Source organism: Cuculus canorus, chromosome 3, assembly GCF_017976375.1.
Source record: "Cuculus canorus isolate bCucCan1 chromosome 3, bCucCan1.pri, whole genome shotgun sequence".
Classification (NCBI taxonomy): domain Eukaryota; kingdom Metazoa; phylum Chordata; class Aves; order Cuculiformes; family Cuculidae; genus Cuculus; species Cuculus canorus.
Window position 1 is genome coordinate 63355857 of NC_071403.1, and position 24237 is coordinate 63380093.

General features: G+C 40.1%; 1 protein-coding gene across 3 annotated transcripts in view; it reads right to left on the minus strand.

Annotated features, from left to right (window-relative positions):
• The window catches only part of HEATR1 (HEAT repeat containing 1), a 40961-nt gene extending 26779 nt beyond the window's left edge, over window positions 1-14182 (minus strand). For all 3 annotated transcript variants that reach the window (XM_054062142.1, XM_054062141.1, XM_054062140.1), the window contains exons 1-14: window positions 14107-14182; window positions 12873-13051; window positions 11133-11349; window positions 10245-10386; window positions 9650-9751; window positions 6891-7031; window positions 6100-6311; window positions 4849-4982; window positions 3954-4062; window positions 3504-3614; window positions 2952-3069; window positions 1684-1791; window positions 1226-1321; window positions 124-212 (exon numbers count right to left, since the gene is read on the minus strand). In XM_054062142.1, the coding sequence (XP_053918117.1) occupies window positions 124-212; window positions 1226-1321; window positions 1684-1791; window positions 2952-3069; window positions 3504-3614; window positions 3954-4062; window positions 4849-4982; window positions 6100-6311; window positions 6891-7031; window positions 9650-9751; window positions 10245-10386; window positions 11133-11349; window positions 12873-13014 (1721 nt within the window). In that variant the 5' untranslated portion in view covers window positions 13015-13051; window positions 14107-14182. The remainder of the gene's footprint in view (window positions 1-123; window positions 213-1225; window positions 1322-1683; window positions 1792-2951; window positions 3070-3503; window positions 3615-3953; window positions 4063-4848; window positions 4983-6099; window positions 6312-6890; window positions 7032-9649; window positions 9752-10244; window positions 10387-11132; window positions 11350-12872; window positions 13052-14106) is intronic.
• Window positions 14183-24237: the final 10055 nt, after the last annotated feature.

Genomic DNA, 24237 nt, shown 5'->3' on the forward strand with positions numbered 1-24237 from the left:
AAAGGCATAGCATAACAAAAAGTATTTGAAGTGAAAACCAGTTTTAGAGTATTCTTTAGAGTTACTTCTGAAAAATTTAATTTACACAGAAAGAACGTAGACTGAAAAAAGGCACAAACATACCATTTTCCGTCTTTTGAAAGATCAGCTCTCTGGAAGATGTTCAAGAGACTTGATACTAGTATTTCTGGATTGACTTGGTTCCTGAAAGTCTTAAAAGTAATCAAGATAAAGAAACCAAAGTATAATAAAATACAAAATAACTTGCCATATCTTAATGGAAACTGTGTCTGCTATACAAAGTGGACACAAGGATCAAACAGTGACACAAGGATCAAACACCACTAACGGCAGTCCTGTCAATAATAATGTAATAAAAATATTATCATAAGACTGCCCAGTATGCCCTCTATGCTTAAGTACAGAGAATTTATCAAATTCAGAAATGTGTGGTAAAATTGTTAAACAACAAGCAAAACACCTTATAATTAAAGAATTAAGAATTGCTTTGCTTTTACTTTACATAGCATCTATACGACAAAAATATAAGGCACATTAACAAAAGATACTAAAGAAGCATTCATGAGCTTCTAGTCCTATTTTTTAGTGATTGAGAATGAATGAATGCACAAAACTATACTACTGCTAATAACATTCCCTGCTGCTACTACTACCAGAAGAAAAAAGAAAGACTGTTACTCCAGCTGGAAACAATCAGTACAATGCATACCACAGTCCTATCCAGTAAACCTGAGCCACAGTTTAGGACTTTGCCACTGTCAACTGACCAAATGCCACTGTCATGGAAAAACTCAACTAAGTACTTCTCACTAACGTAATGACTTGTCACTACACCATTTTCCATCCAAAAGGCAGACAACATAGCTTGTGTTTTTACAGAAAAATGTACAGGATAAGCAGGAAGCACATTTCAAATGATAATGAAAGATTAAAATACACTTTATTAGATACATTAAAAAAAACCCAATAAATTCAGGTTAACTGCAAACACTTTGGAAAAGATCAAGAAGCAGAAATTTGAGGGGAAACTGTGAGGTGGTAAACAACACAAGCTTCCTAAATTTGTGCTGCTTCACTCTTTTAAAGGACAGAAGTCTTACACTAAGGACATGAGCAGAAGAATGGCAATTACAAAGAATTCACTCCAGACACACATATTCAAGACCAACTAAAATCTCACCTGTCACTTAAGGTACACACTTACCTCCAAAGAACCAAGAGCAGACATTACAACATCTCTGTTGTCATCTTTGAGCCGATCAAAAACTGCTGCTTCTATGAAAGACTGATCAAAGCCTTCCTGGAAAAATAAAGGATAAAAAGAGCCAAAGGACAAAAATAATTTGCTGGTAGCACAATTTACAGGCTTTCAGTGAAATAACCAGAATCCTAGTACAGGAAATGCAGTAACATCATCCAAATTGAACCTCACAGGCAGAACAACTTTCAACAGCAAAAGAAAGAAAACCAGAAGTATCCGTTAACTTAGATTTTATCTTAGACTACAAGCAGCTTAATAAACAACAACTACATACAGACTCCAGAATACCGGAAAATGGTGACAGAAACATACTGCAAACACCATCAACTGATATGTCAGACAAACAGCTTTTTGAAAACATTATATGTTAAGTAGTACTGTGAGAGATTCAGGACACAAACCTTTGATGTTTCAAAACCATCTTTCAAATGCTGAAGAGCCAGGACCCGCACAGCTGGCTGAGGATGATTCAAACTAAGCAGAAGTGAGGTACCAGAGTCTTCCAGAAACTGAAATACAGATTTCAGAGTGACTCACTGCATGTTAAAAATAAATGAAGCATATTATAAGGATAATGGGAGAAATTCTTTCAGTGTTTCTGTGTACCAGAATAAAACGTGTATAATTCAGACCCCAAAAGCATCAATTTCAGAACAATAATGTTGTATAACTGTTTCGAATTTGGTCTTCTTCACTTCGGCAGATAGTTTGTGAAGTACAGTAAACCACAGATACCTTTTTGTCCTAGAAAAGCACTACACTTATCTAAGGATTCTGAGAAAGCTCTAGTGACCACGTCAGTGTGACAGAGCACAGATAGAAACTGTTAAAAAGGCATCCCTGCCAGTCCAATTGCATGCACTTATCTCAGAAACCTTAAAGGCTAGAAGACAGTCATATGCCTTTGTTCTGCATGTCTAATTTTTCTGTTAATCCACTTGTTTTTCAGTCACAGAACATGTGCCTTCAGTAAAACACTACAAAAACACATGAAGCACTTCTTTATGTCGTTTATCATCTTCTCCTAAGTGCCTCCAGTGTTTCAAGCATCGCAAAAACAGTCACAATACTAACCATCTCTTAATAATAGATTCCTTGGACAGATCTGTTGCACTCATGGTTATTCTGTGTTAGGCTGAGTTTCAACTGCTCTTTAGAAATGGCAAAAGAAGAACTCTGTAGTCACTCTATTCTTCCATGTTACTGACCGTAAACATTCACAAAAATCAATGCAACAAAAAGGACAGAGCCACCTTCTCTCAACCACCATAAAGCTGTTTGTTAGCTTTCCCCAAACAGATACCTCTAACATTGACAAAATCTCTAAGATGAGGCCTTGCTGGGCACTGCCATATGTCGTTATCAACCACTAAAGTATGGGTAGTGGAAACGTTCCTAAAGAAAAATATTTTTGAGAGCAATTGGGACAGGTGGAAATGTATCAATTTTAACCACGAAAAAAAGCTCACACTCATGACTGTCATGATAAACAAACTTAAGAGATCCACAGTTTTCATCGAGTCCCCGCCCCAGTCACACGGGGTTTTTTTCGTTGAGAATGGTAAAGATTTTGTTTAGAAAGAAAAGAGAGCAGAACTTTGCCAAAATATCAGCCTTCTTACAGTATAACCTGAGAAGAGCTAGGTTCATAAACTAAGCTTTTACCTACCTTGTATTTGCCACAGCTTAATGAAAGAGAAATAAATTGGTGAAAAAGATTTTGGTCAGCCTCATCTGTACAGTCTTCCAGGTGCTTCTCCAACACACGGTCTAAGGCTGTAGGATATCTGCCAACAGAGAAAATCCTCAACATTTTCCACAGAGCATGACAGAAGAACATGTAATTACTAGAGAAACACAAAACATTAGGAAGCTGAATGCACATGTACTAATCTGAACCAGCTATTTTAAGTAGCTTTGCAAAGGCAATCAACCATTGTGTCATAACACAGACTACTAGGATAAAAAGTGAGCAGTAAAGGTCATGCTACACAGCAAACAGCTGTACAAAGCCAGCAGGTCTGTGTCAATGTATTGTAGTGACAACAAGATATATAATGATGGATCAGTAAAGTAAAATTTGCACATAGATTAGGAATTAGTTTTTTTTACTGTATTTATTTGGTGAAGAATAGTGTGTTTATTATACCCAATAAGCCAAGATCATAGCTGACATCACTGCTCTACAGATTGTGGGTCTGTCATAAAAAATGGAACTTACTTTCTCTCAAGAAGTCTGATAAGAGGAAGTATCCTTTGATTGACTGCTGCCATTTTGTTAGGATCAGATTCAATCTCTGTACCATAGGAGATAAACTCTTCAAGAAACTTGCTAAAATTACAAACGAAAGAAAAAAAAAACATGCTTTGGATATTATTGGTTTCATTAATGTTACAAAGCACACTGCTAAACAGGTTAGGATTAATATGCATTACTTTTTGCAAGTACAGATTTGCTCCTCACCTGAAGATTTCACTCTGTCCCACAAGTGCTAAAAGAATGGCTCTTTTGGATCACTGAATGTTTCAGTTTCAAAAATTCAGGTTTGGACTTATCTTATGCTCAGAAAGATATGCTCCTATAACACTAATGCCATTATCAGGAATTAGTTATTATTAAACCAGAAATGACTGTAGTACTGCACAAGAAAAATAACTGAAGTTAACTCACGAAGCCAACAGGTGATCTAAATCCTTCTCCAGTGGAATACTCTGAAGAATAGCTTCAAGATGTCTGATGTAAATCTGATTCCCCGCATCCTCAGATTCTTCTTGTTCCTCTAAGGACAACACATAATCATAAAAGATCAAAACCAGTTTAAGAATAACCCCCTTGTACTTATCAATTGCTTGCACAGGTGTCATCTGGTGAATCAAGCACACAATGTTCATTGATTACTAGCATTAGCTCTCCCTGTGCTGCTAGCAATGCTTTATACCAATGTCATTAAAATGCCAAAGGCTGTATTGCTACAAATAAATTCAAGTATACTTTGGAAGGTTCCAGATCTGCTACCACAACCTGTGCCAGCAACTCCCTACAGTGTTCCCTGGTGTGAATCTGGCCCTTTTCAACAAAAGAACTTTCCCAACCATGATTTGGCAATTACAAGTTCACAGTGCAAACCGACTTACTAGCGCAGACACAGACTGCTACTGCAGCCAGTCAGCCTTGCTGTCCTGGGCTGTTCCCAGGCACATTTAATTAACCAGGTAAACGCAGCTCTCAAACCATGTATGGACTACATATAATCTATCTAAAAATTTCTTTGCAGTACTACAATAAATCACTTAAGTATCAAAAATTTCATACATCAAAATTAAGTTACTACAGAAATACTGCAAATCAACATCTAAATTACAGCAAAACGTATAACAACGCCTAAAATAGCCTTCTCTGTAGGACCAGGACAATGAAAAAGCAACAATCACACACACACAAAAGCTCAATCAGGTCTATACACATATTGGTACAGTTTTAATGGCAGAAGAAACTAAAATTACACTGACCACAGCCACCTGTCTGTTAAGACTCAAGAAAATTGTAAAAATGTATGCCAACTTACCTGTTTCACTCCTTATTATAGTGAAAACAAGGTGAGGCAACAGGTAATGCAGAAGAGGAGAGATATCATAGTCTGTTGAAAGGCCTTGCAAAAGTGTTACCAGTTCTGGGGTTTTGCACAGATAATTAAATGGCCTGCACAAGGAAATGGGGTGGGGGGGAAAACACAGATGAATATATATGCTTTTACCAGCACTTTCAAACCATACAGATTTCCTCAGGATTCATTTTTCAGCATCAGATAACAGTCTCATTGTAAACAAATGCTGAAAAGATTTAAAGGGTTCCACTTCCTTATTGCCAGAGGTTTATTGGTGCATTTAATATCCAAGAAGAAAACATGGTACTGCGAGCCATGTTTAGCACAGCTGTTGCAATGGCATAGCAAACACACCTTTGTTTTTGCAGTCAGTAGTACAAGAAAAAATACTTTTACAGATTGCATGAAAAGATATCCTTACATTGCAAGGAGCATATCTATTACCCAGTGGCAGCAAAAGTAAGTGAGGACCAAATAATAGCTCAATTATAGGAGATCACCAAAGAGAACAGAAGCAATTCCCTCACCTCATCTCCTTTTACTTCCACCTGGCAGGATGCTGCATAACACCTCAGGGATGCCTCTCATTAGCTCCCCACACTCTAGCTTTTAACCCATTTTCCCATTCTAGGACTGCATTCAAACATCTGGAAGGTAGTCACTGTACTTGTCCTCACCTAAGATTTATTCTATTGGAATACCCATGCTAAGCTCTCTACCAGCAAGCAAACTTCCAGTAGCGTGTGGGACTTCTACCACCATGTTCAACTGCCCCTACCTAACTGTTCCAGGGCAGACAAACCAATGGGAATGAAATACCACATGCACTTCCAGAACACTTAGTGTGGGTGGGACAAAAGAAATGGTGGTAGAGGACCACTACCCTTGTTATGTTGGCTTCTCTTCCAGGATTCCCACTTCCAGGAAAACCTTTTACTGGCAGGATTCAGATTTGCATAGTGACAGCAATCCTTTGAGAGAAGTAGAACAGGGACCAAAAGATGACAGATTCACATCACTGAGACTTCTTAGCTGTAGCGAGCACACAAATTTTCAAACTAAGCCAAAGAAACTTCCAAGCCCTTTAAAACGTCAGCCACCAAAATCTCTATAGTAATGTATCCCCTTAACAAGAAGGATAAAAAAAATCAAATTATCAAAGTGCCGCCCAAGCTTTTAAAAAATGGGAAAACTCAATTCACATAGACTTACTTTTTCCCAAGTTTGTCTCCTTTCTGAGTTTGTAGAAGTAGGTTCAAGCATGCAACCCCATCCCTGACTAATGAGGGCACTTTAGATAATGTTTTGCTTATCTGTAACATCAAGGAATGCACCAAAGAAGTCTCCAGTGTCACTTTAACTGTCATCTGGCAAATTATCATGTATGTTGCAGCTCTGTAATCCTGTATAGAGGATTTCAAGCCCTAGGAAAAGAAATGGGAGGTGCATTTTTAACACACACAAATTAAAATAAGAGTAAAATAACATGAATATAATTTTCATTCCAACATCCATGGAATCATGCTACCTTCTTCTCCATGTGTTGTTTTATAAGGGAATTATAAGCTCAACTTTCAAGAAGAAAAAAACATCACGCAGAGTGCGCAAATACAGAGGATACATTCATTAACCGTTGCTCTGTTCGTTAAAAGAGCAACAGTCCTGGAGGGAAGAGGATATTAAAGCAAGTTGTCCACCTTGACTCCATTTCCTCATTGTTTAGCATGGGAAGTCTTTAAGACAAAGAGGTTCATTCAAACTGTGTATACAGTTCTCACAGTTCCATTCTTCATGCTGAGCAGGAAATAGAGTTCTTAAAGTACTCATCTAAGGTGTGAGAAAATCTTAATAGTCATGGACCTTCATCTGCCTCATGTTTCAAAGCAGGCCAAGAGTGGTACAATGCATTCCACAATGTCCCTCTTATATGTTATCTGCAGAAAGCATGTTGATGCTATACAGTGCATTTCATCACACAGAAATGAAAACAAAGCTTTATGTACCTTTTGGATGTAAGGGAGCAGCTTAGAGACTATAGTGTCTGTTATCTTCTCTGCGGCTCCAAGAGCTGATACAATGGTGGAGGCATAAAACACAAGAAGAACTCTCAACTGAGCTGAGTTGCCAGGATACTCTGAAAAGACCTGGACCACAGAAAAATTAGTTGTTGAGACACCAGGACAAGTGGAAACACACAGAGCTTTTCCCCCAAACCAGCAATATCTCAGCACTCCAGCATGTAAGCTCTACCAGCTCCTGCTGGCACAACCAAGGCCATCAACTCCTCCTACCAGTAATGCTCACCAGAGGTTCCTGCTCCCCCTCACAGACAAGGTAGAAGGAAATGCGTGCTACACCTCAGCTACTGTAGTAAATCACATAACCTAAACCACTTGTGATTTTGGTGTAATGCTCAAGACTAAGAAACAGACAGCCAAGAAGCTGACAGGTTTATTTTTAATATCCTCTACTATCTCTGTGAACAAATCCTGTTACTGTGTGTGCTTTGCTTAGTTTGATAGTACATGGATTCTAGTTCCCTAAACAATTGGAACTGTCATACGTCTTACTCTTCTGAGACTATAAAACTAGTTCTCTATTTGACGTTAACTGAAAAAACCTCAAATAAATCCGTTCACCTTCTAACATTCTCAGTTTTAAGTTCCTATCAAGATTTGAAAACATTTAAAACACCCATGACAACCCCCAAAAGAAATACCTAATTCAAAGCACAGTTACAAACCAGTAGCAGGAACGACTGTGTAACAGAAATTAAGACAGTGAAGTACTTTTAAGCAATACAGCATCTTTAAGTAATACAGTATTGCCAAACTGTTTTGTCACGGCTCATTGGTCTCATTCACTTACAAGAATTTCTGACAGACTGCCATCTATACAAACAACAAGAAAAGAAATTTTCATATTATTTGAGGTATTTCGTATTATTTGAGGCACTCATATGAGGTACTTAATGCCTTCTTTGCCTCAGTCTTTAGTAGTAAGGAAAGTTGTTCCCTCTGTTTTCAAATCCAGGAGTTAGAGGAGCAGAATGACGCTCCCATGATCCAAGAGGAGGCGGTTAGAGACTTGCTTGCCCAGCTAGACACTCATAAGCCTATGGGGCCGGATGGGATCCACCTAAGAGTATTGAAGGAGCTGGCGGATGTCCTTTCCAAACCCCTTTCCATCATCTTCCAGCGGTCCTGCCTGATTGGGGAAGTTCCACTGGACTGGAGGCTGGCTGATGATGTGCCCATCTACAAGAAGGGTTGCAGGGAGGATCCAGGGAACTACAGGCCTGTCAGTCTGACCTCAGTGCTGGGGAAAGTCATGGAACAGGTGATCCTGAGTGCTATCATGAAGCACATGCAAGAGAACCAGGTGATCAGGCCCAGTCAACACAGGTTCATGAAAGGCAGGTCTTGCCAAACTAACCTGATCGCCTTCTATGATAAAATGACTCGACTACTGGATGGGGGAAAGGCTGTGGATGTAGTCTTCTTGGACTTCAGTAAAGCCTTTGACACAGTTTCTCACAGCATTCTGCTTCAGAAACTGTCAGCCTCTGGCCTGGACAGGCGCACACTCTCCTGGGTTGAAAACTGGTTGGATGGCCGGGCCCAGAGAGTGGTGGTCAATGGAGTTAACTCCAGCTGGAGGCCAGTCACAAGTGGAGTTCCTCAGGGCTCTTTATGGGGTCCAGCCCTCTTCAATGTCTTTATCAATGACCTGGATGAAGGCACTGAGTGCACCCTCAGCAAGTTTGCAGATGACACTAAGCTGAGTGGAAGCATGGATCTCATGGAGAGTAAGGAGGCTCTGCAAAGGGATCTGAACAGACTGGGCTGCTGGGCTGAGACCAATGGCATGAGGTTCAACAAGGCAAATGCCGGGTCCTGCACTTGGGGCACAACAACCCTATGCAGTGCTACAGACTAGGAGAAGTCTGGCTAGAAAGCTGCCTGGAGAAGGACCTGGGGGTGTTGGTTGACAGCCGACTGAACATGAGCCAGCAATGTGCCCAGGTGGCCAAGAAGGCCAATGGCATCTTGGCTGGTATCAGAAATGGCGTGACCAGCAGAACCAGGGAGGTTATTCTCCCTCTGTACTCGGCACTGGTGAGACCGCACCTCGAATATTGTGTTCAGTTCTGGGCCCCTCACTACAAGAAGGATGTTGAGGCTCTGGAGCGTGTCCAGAGAAGAGCAACGAAGCTGGTGAGGGGGCTGGAGAACAAGTCTTACAAGAAGCGGCTGAGAGAGCTGGGGTTGTTTAGCCTGGAGAAGAGTAGGCTGAGGGGAGACCTTATTGCCCTCTACAACTACCTGAAAGGAGGTTGTGGAGAGGAAGGAGCTGGCCTCTTCTCCCAAGTGACAGAGGACAGGACAAGAGGGAATGGCCTCAAGCTCCGCCAGGGGAGGTTCAGGCTTGACATCAAGAAAAAAAGTTTCATGGAAAGGGTGATTGGGCACTGAAACAGGCTGCCCAGGGAGGTGGTTGAGTCACCTTCCCTGGAGGTGTTTAAAGAACGGGTGAATGAGGTGCTGAGGGACATGGTTTAAGGATTGTTAGGAATGGTTGGACTTGATGATCCAGTGGGTCCTTTCCAACCCACTGATTCTATGATTTACTAATAAATTACTCCTTTTACTATTTGATATGTAATTCAAAATATTGGGAAATAGCACAATATTACATAAATACAAAGATAGGGAAAACCAAGCAACAACAAATAAATAATGTTCTAGAATAAATGAACAACCTTCACAGATTTGGCCACCAGCCTGCAGATGAAATCCATGAAATCCAGGTCTTTATAGCAGTGTGTAATGACGGTACCCCTTGCCAGTGGGACTCCAGGTTTCTTTACATGGTGAAAAAAGTAAAATTAAAACTGTCAGGGGCAAAGTGAAGGACTCAAAGTGAAAGTCAATATAAATCTCTAAATCAATTAGCTAACAAAATTTAAATTGAAATAAATAATGGACACCCACATGAATCTGGACTTCTTCGTATCTACATTAGGACAGACAATGAATAGCAATATATATGATATATAGTGAAATAAACATACGTTAGTAGTTGACATTTCTTCTTAGCAGTAGCAATACTTGCACATTAAAAGCATACTCTAATTTTGCTAAAATAAAGGCTAATTAAAATCAAAGCTTTTTATAGTTCACAGAAACAACAGGTGGGCATCCAGGCTCCACTCCTGCAATCAAATCTTTCAGTACAGTCCTACAACTAACCACATGAACAAATGGACCATATTCATAGACCTATTAACACAGCCAGCATATTATTAATAAAAGCCCCTCATGTTTCTCCCAGCTTGCATCTGTTAAATACTTTACCCTTATTGGATCCATCCAATGCCATTTATGGGTTGGGCTTTTTATATCTAAAAGCTGAATAACTCTCACAAATAGTTTAGTCTCATGATATGGCAGAACACAACCAATCAAACTATCTTGATTGTAGAGATGGATGTGAAATCTAAGGAAAAAAATACACATATAGTTAGAAATTATCTGGAGATTCAAAACAAAGACCCAGCCGTATTCTTCTCATAACACTGAGTGTAGTTGATTTTAAGCAAGATAAGAGATTATTGCCATACTAACTCAGATGGATGGTCCACCTAGAGTTCAGAATCCCAAGGTGGCCACCAGACCATATGTGCGAATGTTAGGATTTTTTTTCCCTCGTTCTAGATAATTTTAGGTCCCTATAGGTCTTAAAAATACCTTTTGTTTCTTCTGCATTGATTTCAATATTAAACCAGGCATCACAATAATCTAGTATTAATTTCAGTAGACTACATACATAAAAAAAAAATTGATTCAAAGCTTAGATCAACAAAATCACCCTCTCTTTCATGACATGAAATATTACACTTTCTGCATCTGGATAGGTTAATTTACATAACTAAATATATCAACATTTCACAAAATACTTGGTTTGTTTCTTCTTCACACCTTAGCTCTTGTTACACTATACAATACTAAGGCATGTCATCCATGGTACTAGTTAATATTGAAAATCAGCTCTTTTACACAGCCCATTTCCAAAAGCATAAATGCCTCTCTAGGTCCTCTATAAGATGGCCCCATAATGATTATTCCAAAATGGATATTAACATTTTAATCTCTGTTTTCAGAAAACTAAACTAAAATTATTCAACCTTTTTCTCATTGGGGAAAAAAATATCTGTTGACATGGTATGATATTCAGTGGATTACCTGTGAATCAGCCATTCAAGGCACTTCTGGGCTGGCTTAAGCATAAAGTAAGGGGACAGATGAATCAGGAATAATGAAATATTCTTATTCAGTTCCTGATTTACTGCTTTAGACTGAACACTGCGTTCCAGGCCTTTGGACATGGAACTAAACAAACTGGACTGGAATACTTCAAAGGCAGGATCGATCCCCATCAACTCTTCTAAGCCAGTGCATCCTATGGAAAAAAAAGGAAGAATGCTTTAAATGCAACAGTTTTATTCACTAGTCCTACCCATCTACCTCCTCACTGCACATTCAACCTCACTGCTCTACTGGTATAAGTCATCCTCACTAAGCAAACCAAACCAAAGAATAAACAGGTCTAAGACAAAATTCCAAGTAAATGTATTAATAGATTTTTTTTTTTCTTTAATACAGAACACGAGGGTGGTCAAATACGAGATCATTTGTGAAATATTGGATCAAAGATTATGGAACCTCCATCCTCAAACTCAGCCAAACACAGGCCTGAGCAACCTGAGCTAACTACCCCTGTGCTCAGCTGGGCTAGTACCAAGTGATCTCCAGTAGCTTCCATCAAAAATTATTTTATGATTTTATACGGATGAAGCAAGCAAAGGTACCTCTTTGAATAGATTTAACTACAATATTCTACATACACCACAGGAGAACCATGGGAATTATTTCTTTATTTTATACAAGCTTGTAAATACATATAAATATATGGTTAATCACAAAGCTGACAACTTCAGTTGAAATAAAGAAAGGCATTTGGGTGAAATATGGAATAAATTACTATATGCAAGTGTTCTACAGTAACTATTTAAGTAATTAAAAAATATCCTGTGTTGGATCAAGGACACATGTATCTACCCTCCTGTTGCTTAACATTAATACATGCTGTCAATATTTGTCATTTTAGAAAACAGTTCTCTCACTTGAGAAGTATCCCATAGCCAGGTAAGGTTCTATACAAAAATGGAAAGAGATCTAAAGTGTGCAAACATAGCTATGGCTTTTGCCACTTTATTTTATTTGTAGTTATTACGTTACCACACAGCAGGACATCAGCACATTTTCATGAAATCACAGAATGCAGTTCGAAAAGGACTTTGGGAGATCTCTAGTCCAAGGCCTTGCTCAAAGCAGGGTTAGTCCTGAAATCACACCAGCATGCTCAGGGCAGTATCCAGGCAGAGTTTTCAAAAGGAGGGAGAACATGGCCTCCCTGGACAACCTCTTCAACTGCTTGACTGTCCCTGTGGTGAAAAAGCTTTTCCTTACATCCAGACCGAACCTCTATTGTTTACCTCTATTGTTTGAACCTCTAATGTGTTCTTCTGGAAAGCCTGACCCATCTTCTCGATAGGTATCTTCAGGTTGCTATTAGATCCCTCAAAGCCTTCTCTTCCCCAAACTGAATAAGGACAGGCACATTGTTCCCATCAGCCTCCTCTTATAGGGCAAATTCTCCAGCCCTTGATGATCTTAGGGCTCTGACTTTACAATCACCTGATCATTCATGTGCCCAGAAATGTGCTCCAAGAAGACCCGCTCCATGATTTTCCCATGGGCTGGAGTAATGCTGACTAGCCCATAGTTTCCTGCACTATCCTTCTGGCTTTTTTTGAACATGGATTTGCCTTTCCCATTTATCTTTCTCCAGCTGTTTTGTTTGTTTTTTTTTGACAGATACACAATTTTTAACACTACCAGCATCCAAAGAGCCAAACTCACCAATAGCAAAAAACGTGTCCCTGTCAATAGCAGCGGCTTCCTTGCAGCTGAACAGCAGGGATGCTACCTCGCTGCGGTCCAGGAGACTGGCGTCAGTCTGCGGCAGGGCCAGCCGCTTCAGCTGCTCCGCAAGGGACGTCATGGCTCTGTGTTTTGAGGAAAGGAGCCTCCAAAGAAACCTAAGGAAAGAAAACCAAAGCAGGCCCACGGATAAAGCAGTTCATGGTGATACAAGAAAGTTACTATTACAAAAAGGGGAATATTTGGGATTTAAGCTAAAACAGAGTTGTTTCATCTAAGTAATTGCGTTCTTTGAAAGTTAGACAGAATGGCCCTCTGATAGCATGTTTACTTCAAAACAGTGTTTTTCCAGGCACTGTTCATTCTTTGGAGACGACAACATCTTGTGTTCAGTGTGATCTGTGCTGAACAGATGTGTCTGCTGTGACCATCTTTGTAGGCTCTCCCTATCAACCTTCCAGTACCTGAAGGGCCTACAAGAAAGCTGGAGAGGGACTGATCACAAAGGCTTGCGGTGACAGGATGAGGGGGAACGGGTACAAACTAGAGAGGGGCAGATCTAAGCTAGACCTAAGGAAGAATTTCTTCACTATGAGGGTGCTGAGGCACTGGCATAGGCTACCCAAGGAGGCTGCGGCTGCCCCATCCCTGGAGGTGTTCAAGGCCAGGTTGGATGGGGCCTTGGGCAGCCTGATCTGGTGGGAGGTGTCCCTGCCCATGGCAGAGGCGTTGAACTGGAGGACCTTTTAAGGTCCCTTCCAAACCAAAGTCCTCTATGATTCTATCTCAAAGGCAAGGTCAGGCAGCTCCAAACTAGCAAGAAATTTGACTGTTGTGAGGTTTCATAATAATATTAAAATTAGACCTTGTGAAGCAATAGAAAATGCATAGGATTTCTGGGAAAACTGATCCATGTGCATGTAAGTGGGAAATCCATCCCGTCCCAGCTCTTGTCTGGCTGCACATATTGATGGCGATCGCTCCCTCGTGTTGCCCAGCTCTGATAAAGGATGCTTGCTCTCTAAATCCCCAAAACGAGTCTTGCAGTTTCATTTCCCGGCGTTTTCGGGATCAATGGAGCCGTGCCGCCTCTCTCCGACCCCCCAGCCCCTCCGCGGCTCAGGCAGGCGGCCCGGGCTCGGCCAGGCCGGGGCAGAGAAGGGACGCGATGCAGAGGGACCCACACTACCCCCCCGCAGACCCCGACACCAACCTGGCCCCTCGCACCGCTCACCCCACCGGGACCCACGCGGGCCACGCGCGCCGCTGACCCGGAAGCTCCCGCCCAGCCGGGAGAGGCGGAGCCGCCATCCCGGGGCGGAGCCTGCGAGCTGGTCGGGGGGCGGGGAGGGAGAACGGAGTGCCTCTAATGGGGGAGTAGTTTGGGTTTAACATAGAGTGGACTTTCCTGTAAGCGATTGTGTTGTTTGAAAGTCAGACAGAATGTCCCTCTGAGAGCCTGTTTTCTTTAAAACAGCGTTTTTTTCCAGGCACTGTTCATTCCTTGGAGATGATAACGCTTTGTGTGCAGTGTGACCTGTGCTGAGCAGATGTGTCTGCTGTGACTATCTCTGTTTGCAGCCTCTCCCTGTCTCAAAGGCAAGGCCAGGCAGAGCCAGAGCCGGCTCCAAATCAGCAACAGGTTCCACTGTTGCGAAGTTCCTAATAACATTAGACCTTGAAAAATAATAGTATATAGAGTCATGGAATCGCCAGGTTGGAAAAGAGCTCTTGGATCATCAAGTCCAACCATTCCTATCTGCCACTAAACCATGTCTCTGAGCACCTCATCTACCCATCTTTATATACCTTCAGGGATGGTGACTAGACCACCTCCCTGGGCAGCCCATTCCAGTGCCCAATAACCCTGTGAAAAATATTTTATGCGTAAGATTTCTGGGAAAATTGATCCACATGCACATAAGTGGGAAATCTGTCCTGTCCCAGCTCTTGTCTGGCTGTACGGAATTGATGGAGATAGCTCCCTCGTGTTGCCCAGTCCTGATAAAAGATGCTTGCTTTCTAAGAGTCCCCTTGAGTGCTGTGAGCAGTTCTGGATGCCACAGTATAGAAAAAATATTAAGCTACTGGAGAATGTCCAGAGGAAAGCCACAAAGATGGTGAAGGGTTTAGAACAGAAACCATATGAGGAGCAACTAATGTCACTTGGTCTGTTCATCCTGGAGGAGACTATGGGGAGATGTTATCACAGTTTACTGCTTGTGTTTGGACAAGTGTTTGGACAATGCCCTCAGACGTGGTGTGAACATTTGGGTTGTCCTATGCAGGGACAGGAGTTGGATTTGATGATCTTTGTAGGTCCCTTCCGACTCAGGAGATTCTATGATTCTATGAAAAGTTGTCTGATTTAGCCCCGCAGCAAGGTCAGCTTGGAGCAAGTTGCTCAGAGGTTTGTCTCGTTGCTTGGGACTTGTCTCCAAGAGTTGAAATTCCACTGCTTCACTAAGCCTCTCATCCAAGCTTTGATTATTCTCTGGTTAGAAAAAAATTCCTAATATTAAACCCCACAATATATCCCAGCAGTTTGCATTCAAAGCTGCAGAGTTCTGCACCTGGAAGTCGGTGAACAAAGCCAGAAAGGGAACATGGCTTGTGGCAAACCAAGAGAAATCTGGAAAACTAAGTGGAAATAAAACTGATTTCAGTTCATATCAATGGATAGACAAAATTACATCAAATATAACAGTTCCAGCACAGATCTGTACAATTATTTCCCTGTATTATTGAGAAACTGAATAGCTGTGGCCTAATAAACAAATTTGTTTCTATAGTAAAGCTGCCTTATTCGGCAATCATTTAGCATACAGTAGAAATGCAAAAATTGGATAAAAGTTTGGTTGCAGAGAACTGTTTATTTTATATATTAGGAGCACTCACTGGTTTCAACAAGATTGCTTGTATTAAAAAAGTCTGTTACGAAATGTGCTTAGTTGGCTTTGTAATACCCCAGTGGTAAAGCTTAATTTCACAGAAATTTGCTCCCTGCTAGGCTAGAAAGAGATGCTTTTCTGAACTTAAACCTAAGCCCGTTTCAAACAGTGCTTTTAGCTTATCAGCGCCTGCATTATTCCATATCTGTATGGGTGGAATTCTCATATCCAGACTATGGCTGAGGTCACCTCTGCTGATGGCTGCTATTAAACTGTGTTTGAGAGATTAGATTTTCTGTTAAAAAATCTCTAAGTCTTAGAATATACATTGTTATATGCTAATTTTATTTAAATAAAGGTGATACGTTTCAAGTGTTTTCTGTAAGTATATTTACTCCTAAATATTTGTGTATTTGAAAAAATTTAATTGAGAAGTGCAAATATTGTTAAACTTTTAATGTTCTTTCTGTCTTGGTAATTTGGTGGTACTGCCGAAGAAAACATAACTGATATCTTTATCTAGATAAAGATATAGTTTTTATATTCCTTTCCTTCCAACTCACCTCACCTACTGTGCATATATAGAACTATAACTGCCTTGGTAAGTAACGCAGCCCGGTAGGGGTAATTTGTGGAATGAAGTAGTGCTGAGGAGCCCTCATCATGCTGTATGCATTTCAGAGGTTTTATGCAGACTACATCTTGTTCTGCCCTATAGACCAAATTCCTGTTAGGTGCACTCCTGAAATGCATCTTCTGGTTTGGTGTGACATGTAGGCAAAAGATGGGGAGGAATTTCATTTAAAGAGGAAAAGGGAATTGCTTCCGGTACAAAAAAAGTACTGTTCAGTAGCATTCAATTGTAATATATCAAAATGAAGGTAAGGAATTGAGTGCTATCTGTTTTTTTTTTACTCATTTGCTAAGATGTTACTTCTCTTTCCACCTTGCACCACCTCCTGTAATCTAGTGATCCACAATGATTTTCGTTAAAAGAGTTCTGAAGGAGATGGAAGAGAGCCACCTTCTGTGTGCTTCACCATTACTTGCTAATAATCTTGGTATTTTCCTGACATTTCCTCACACTGTTACTAATATAGAATGTGGCAGTGCTTGACATCTAAAATGTGATCTGATTGCAGTGTAGTGAAGTAATATCAAAACCTTTCTAGGATATGCAAAGCCATCTGTAACCTTATTAGAGTGAATCAAGTTCTCTAACTTTTTAAACAAAATTAGGTGTTACCAAATATGTGCGATTTGTATGGGTATATGTATGCTTAGTGATCTGTAAACTGATCTGTGCTCTGGAGCAGTGGATTGAAGAACTTGTAAGTCAAGGTAATCCTATTGACAGAGGATATAATGTTTTGCTCTTGGTTGCAGAAGGCATGCCAATGTTTTGTAGTTTTAGAGGCTGTGCAGCTATGTCTGCTACTCTGAGCTAATCTGTGTCCTTTGTTCTTAATTTATGTATATCACTGCTCCCTGTTGGAAGGCTATCATTCATAAGGAGACATCTCTGAACTTATAGAGTTACTGCAATTATCAGGAAGAACATTGCTCTATTGTGTACTGCTGCAGTAATGTATTTTTCTCTTTCTATTCTCTTTGGCAATGCAGCAGTCACCCTTCACCTCTGGACATCTTTAAATGATGAGACAGTTCCCTTCTGCAGTGTATACATTGATAAGGCTTTGAGGTCATTATTCCCTTGGCTAAGCTTTTGTTAGAGATTTGAGCTGTTGTATCATGTAAAAAAGCAAATATGTAAAACAAGCGAGTTAAGGTCTGTTTTCCCTATCAACCCTTCCTGTCCTCAGGGCTTGATCGCTTTATGCTTACATAGTGAAAGTCAGGAGTAATTCTGATGAGGTCAGTGGAGTTGTATGAGTGTGCAGCTGATGTAACTGCAGGCAGAAACCATCAAACATAATTCCAGGGTGACTGAGGTTACAGAGAATTGCAGTTCTCATTGCTGCAACAGGACCGAAGGGAGAATTAATTCTTCAGTTGAACTGAAGGGCTGGAAGAAGCTTCCTTGCTAGTCAGCGTATCAGGCACCTCATCCACTTACCACTGTGGCAGACAGTATCATGTTTCCCTGGCTTTTCTTGGAAAATCTCCTGCAGCTTCCCCCAGCCATAAATTCGCATGTGTAGCTGCGTTCCAGATCTAATAATAAATAGAAACCCTCTGGATGGGGTGGCGGGAAGCTATTTTGGGGATTTTACTGTATTAAAGGCTTCCTGATATGGTAATATAAACTAAGGGCTTTTGAAACAAAATTGCTGTAAAGGAAGCTTTATATTCTAGATAAGGAGAATTAATCCCGAAATAAATAAAACACTTAGCTTCATCTAGGCACATGCAGAGAAAGCATATGCTTGCAAAGGATAGACTATAGTCATCGTTGTGACTCCATTTTTATCCATGCAAAGTAGGTCTAGTTGAACCAAAAGTAGGTCTAGTTTGTACCAAAAGGAAGACAAATGGAGATGGTGAAGAATGGGAGAAAAAAGCCATTCTTTCAGTGCTGAGCTACAGATAAATTGTGATCTTTTTGTTTATTGTGTAAAAACTCAACTCGAAAGTTGGATTTTAATGATTACAAATTGTTGCAATGAAAAATGGGAAAATGTTCCTTGTGATTGCTGTGATTGTGATGGTTCTTTATTATGAATTGATATTTATTTGGCTGGGAAGTATGATAATGTGTGTATATGCTAGCTGTTTATTTTTATAAAAAGATCCTCATTCCAAGAAAATCTGCAGAGAGAGTATGCGTCATAGATGTGCTGTGTGGTAGTTGTGAGTCACATTGTTTAATGCGTTGAGAAAAGTTTGTAATCAGAGTGTAGCAAGGTGGCCATTAGGGACTTAGATGTAATAAGCAGTAAGGAGAGTGTTTCGTACTAGACATGTCTTATCTTTCATAGCAGGGCTATAAACAGTAAAAGAGACAATAAACTGAAGAATGGAGAGCAGAAAGAAGAGATCAATAAGGAACATCCTTCACACAGCATGCTTTTCTTATTGTCTTGCTGTTGTCTCCCTCAATTGCCTGTTATTTCAGCAACTGACAGACATTGGAATAGCAGTAGAGCTCATATGGAAAAACTACCCATTCCTGACCTGCAGCTGTTCGAACCTCTATTTGCTTGCCAGCCAGCCATTTGCTGTTTGTTTTTTTTTAAACACCAAGATGAATCACAGCTCTTTCCCTGAAGGGAGAAATAGTGTCATTCCTATCCAGATGCACCGAATACAAATTTCAGCCTTTTTCCAGGTTGTCCATTGTGGGGGTTTCCAGAGCAAGCTCAAATATGTTGACGGAGTGAGAGCAGCCCTGGGAGAAGGACACTGTTAGGCTTGACAGAACAAAAGTGTGGGATGAGAAAGCAAGAATTCAGTACACACAGTGAAGTATATAGAGCATTGTGACATTGCTTAGATAGGTGTTTCAAAATATGTAACCTCTAGCTTTTGCCTTGCCTGTTGACAGCAGTAAGAAAATATCAAAACATTATATTATCAGTAAATAGGCACCGGATCAGTGCATGGTCTGTTAGTTAATTGGTTTATAGGTATATGCTAACAATTGTAATTGGACGCAAGTTTTATACTTATAATATGATTTGTATCAAGAAGAATATAAAAGGAGTCAGGCTGAGAATAAAGTTGTCTCACTCTGCATCCCAGACTGAGTCCGTGCAATTTCAAAATGCAACAGTCCATTGAAGCCAGTTGCTTTAATTTCTTGATTTGCCTCAGTCACTGACAGTCCACAGGCCTTTTTCCTGTCTGGTGAACATATGGTTTGAACTAGAATGAGCTCATAACTTTATATGATAATGCCTGAAAAGAGTATGACCCACATTTAGTACGGAAGAGGAGAAAATATATCTGCCAATTTTGCTGTTCAATCATATTGAGTTACATATTTTTATTTATCCACTTACTAAACTTTATTGATTTTCTTTTAAATTTTTTTTTGTAGGAATGATTTATACCTTCATGTAATACCTGGCACAGAGTCATTGTGAATGTTGTGATTGCTGGGACTTGAAAGTATTTTGACATATTTTTATGTGCATATATATATATATGAGAGATATTAACACTCTAATATTTTAAAAGTATTAGAAAGTCAGAGGGTGTATTTCTGTGATAATGCAAATATTGATAATTGCAAAGTATTTGCAATCATTAAAATAACCCAAGGTATTTGGTGCAATTATAAAAATTGTTTGGCTTTTGTATGCACTTTCATTGTGCCTTGGAAAGTGCTCGTGCTGTTATGTAGCTTGGGAAATCCTGGGGAAAATACCCTGTTGTTAGAAGAAATAGTGTGTTTGATTTAAATGGTGAGGACTGGCAGCTGAGATTTACTGACAAGCCTAGATCTCCAGATTTGCTGATTTACTACAGGTGCCGTGTTTTCAGAGTTAAAATAGCGGCCCTGCTGTCTTGAGATGATGGAAGGACTCCATGCTGCCTTTCATAAAGTAGTCTTGACATCTGGAAATGTCCTTGATAACAGCTAATAACTCTTACTGACAAAATTATATGCCAATGTTTTCTCCAGTGCATTCCTTACTTTCTGTCATTCTGCGTGTATTGTATATGCCAGTGATTTAAGAGGGTTCTCTGCAGAGAAGCTGCTTGAGACAGACTTAGAGGCCCAGTAGCATCAGTGACAGACTAAGACGACGGTGCTATTTCTGCAGAAGGCTTGACAGGCACTTAGTATAGTGGGTAGGAAGGCAGCCTAGCCTTGAACATATAGTGGAGCGGAATGTGTGATTCCAAGAATCAGGTGCTTCTGCCACTGATGCTGATAACACCTCTTTTAAATAAGCTGAATGGTAAGTGGCAAAGCAGTTCCTGCTGCTGTGCTCTGGTGTACTGCACAGGAGAGGTTACACTTCAGAATCTGTCTCACATTACTTGTGGTAGGATCCCTTTGGTTTTCAGCACCTGCTGATTCTTAACAGAATGGTCATGTACGTGCCTTGTTTTAGACTGCAGAGGGGAAACAAAATATTGTAAACAATTTATGATGAATTTAATCTTTAAAATGTGCCTAGGCTGTTCCTGTCACTAACAAAATTAGAGACTCTTTTGTGTGAACCTGTCACAGACAGATCCAAGGTGCAAATCACTATGTTCTTCCTTGGGCAGAAGCTGTGGTGGTGATGTAACAGTTAGGCTGCACTGGTAACCGTCAGTGCTTTCCTTCACATTTTGTATGAACTGTCTTCCAATTCAGAACTCATTTATAGTTAAGTTATAATGTATTAATAATTTGTTGTGGGGCAGATGTCGCACAAGCATGTCAAGATCATAAGTCAGTTAATGTTGGACTATGCCAGAATTAAATTTTCCAAGCAATCTTAATTCAGCTGCTTTGTACCTACCACTGCAGACTTTAATTGCCTAGTCAGAAATTACTTTTTCACCAGAAATCATGCTTCGCTCAGTGCATTGTGTAAGCAGTGCTCTACATTATTATGATTTCTCTTTTTTTTATTTATTGAAGTTCTGTTGCACTTAGATAAAGCATGTTCCTGAATACATAATCTATAATTTTCAGTTATGGTCATTGCAGTATTTGTACTTGTCTTCAAGTATTCCAAATCCATTGGAAGGATTTGGAGGATTTTCACATTCCTCCTTATGCTTCACAGCGTTAGTATTATTCCAGTTATACAGGAAGAAAACTGAGGCATATGCTCCAAACTGTCCATGATTCCATTTTCCCATCCAGTGGACAGTTTTAGGATAATGAATGCTGATACTATGGAGTTTGTCTTTTCTCTAAAGTGTTTTACAGGGTACAGTTACATACTGTCTTTTTACCCACTGAGTAGGCCTGGTGGTTTGGACATTTAGACTCAGCAGAACCCTCTATTTGCCTGCTATTGCCATTATACATTGTTTTAAACATTCTCTTCTGCAATTGAAAGTGCAGTCTATGACTCTCCTGACTTCCACCACTGGTACTTTAAGAGCAAAAAATCAAGTTCTACAAATTTAGGGACTGACTAGCCTGATTTCCCAGAGATCATCTGTGTGCCAGGGATATCTATGAAGGAGGTATAACGGGTATTGCTGAACCATGCGGATCAAATGAGTAAGTGTCTTGGTATTCTAGAAACACATTCATAACTGACTAGAAAAGTCCAAGATGCATTTGAAGCTGTCCATTTGAACCACAAAATACATTTTCTGCTAATTACTATGGGAAAAGAGGTCAGGGGAAGATATGCTCAGACTATCTCAACTAAAACATGAATTCTGGAGTTTGCTATAAATACATAAGGAGCTTTACAGCCTGTAAGGATAGGTTTAACTTTGTCCTAGTTGCTGAAACCACCTCCAGTAATTTTTGTCCATATGAACTGGAAAATTACCTGCAACAGAATCTGGCTTGGAAAAAAAAAGAGAAGAATTTAGTTCAGTTATGAAATTCTGGAAGATTACAGCTATTCCAGATTTAACAATGGACACAAGAGAGATTTAGACTGCACATTAGTGCAACTCAACTGCATTTATCCTGTAGACAAACTGGTTTCAAAGTGAAGAAACATGCAAATACTCTCCTCTTCTCCTTTGCTTATGCTAAACTGAACTTGCGTGGGGAGAGAGGAGAGCCAACTAAGAAACAAAGGACTTGTCCACATTCAGAGGGACTGAGAATAGTATATTCTGTGGTGCCATGAGTAGGTTATTGCTGGTAGATCTCATGAGCAACCAGTATCCTACCGGAAAATATGTTGAGTAAAAGTGATACCCGTTGCTCCTGAGATGAGAATATGGCCAATGTTAGGGAAAAGCAATCATAGTTGAACAGGGAACAAATGTCTTCAGAACAGGAACTGGAAAATTCAGGCCTTGCTGCTTCCACGGCAGGCACGGCAGGAACATTGTTCATTTTCTTGGTGCTGATTCTTAATACAGCTGTGTCAGAGTAAAGCTTTGTTGAACATAATGTAAGGACAACACTTCTGGAAAAGGAAAACTTGCACTATACGTGTTGCAAGAACATGTTATCCCTGTTTGGCAGTAATTCAGGTTGTGCCCAATGCTGCCTTATACAGAGATGGATTTGCCCCTTGTGTTCATCTTTGTATCGCTCCTGTGGAATGAATAAGTAGCTAGTTTTAATTTTTACAGACTGACAATTTGTTTAACTGAGTTGCCTTCTTAAGAGTGTAACCTTAATTTCATCGGTGCTAGTGAAATTATATTGGTGTATCTGGAAAAAGAAATGAGGGCACTGAGATTGCAACTTGTCTAAGGTCATTCAGTCAATCTGTACAAATGCTGAGTTTAGAACACAGCAGTGTCTGATATCCAGTGCCCATATCCAGTGCCCATATCCTGCACCCATAATCTCCACCTCATACCTCAGTGATTTAAAACCTGCCAGGTCTCATCTGTGCTCCTTAGATGATTATTGTCTGGAAACAGTGGCTTAGTTGATGGTGTTTGTTTCTAGATAAATAAAGTCATGTTGTCTATGCATACTTTATCTGACGCACACATCTCTGTTCTCTTTTCTCAGTGTGACCAAAACTATTGCTGAATAATATTGTGCATTTTTTTTTAGACCAATAGACTCAGGTAAATAATCTGTTATGGGTCATAGGCTGGGATTTTTTTTATAACTGGTAGTATTCCTGAAGTACAAATTATACAGTCAGTTGCAGGCTTTCACATTGCTTTAGTGGCAGTTTCTTTCTTGCTTAGTATCTGTGTGTGATAAGGCTAAGCCAACGTAAAACAGGAACACAGCCAGGATTCTGAGAACACATGACGGTGTGAAGGTTTCTCCAGAAGGTTTGTAATAGGCCATGCTCTGCCACCAGTCCTGCCCCTTGCGTTCTCATCACTGAACCATTTTTAAAATCCTGGATCTGTCTCACCATTTTTTCCGACCTTATGCCAGCACTATTTGTAGTTTCCCCACCTGTTACCATGTGTATTATGTTGTAACTGTCTGCATATTGCTCTACTACTTTAGCGTGCTAACAGTCTGACTGCAGTGTTGTACATAAATTACCATGTACATTTCCCGTTTTTTCCTTTGATGTTACATTTCTAGTCAGTGCAAAGCATCTGTTGAAGCTTCTGATATTATTTAGTTCATGATCTCGTCTGTCTTTGTGAGTTGTATCTTCACAGATGAGAACCATTAAACGAAAGAGGCACCCTCAAGAGACTAGCTTAAGGAATAAGGGAGTTCAGGCATCATTTCTTTCTGAAATGTTTAATAGAAATATGTCAGAATGTAAGGTCCGAGAGCTCTTGTCATTCACGAAGGTAATTATCTTGTGTAGTGCTGCCTGGCAGCAGCCATCGCTAGAGGGTTTGCTCTCTGCTATGTTACAGCTTTCAGCACTCACGTTGCAGTTTGCGATTGTTGTTATATATCACAGTACTGCCTA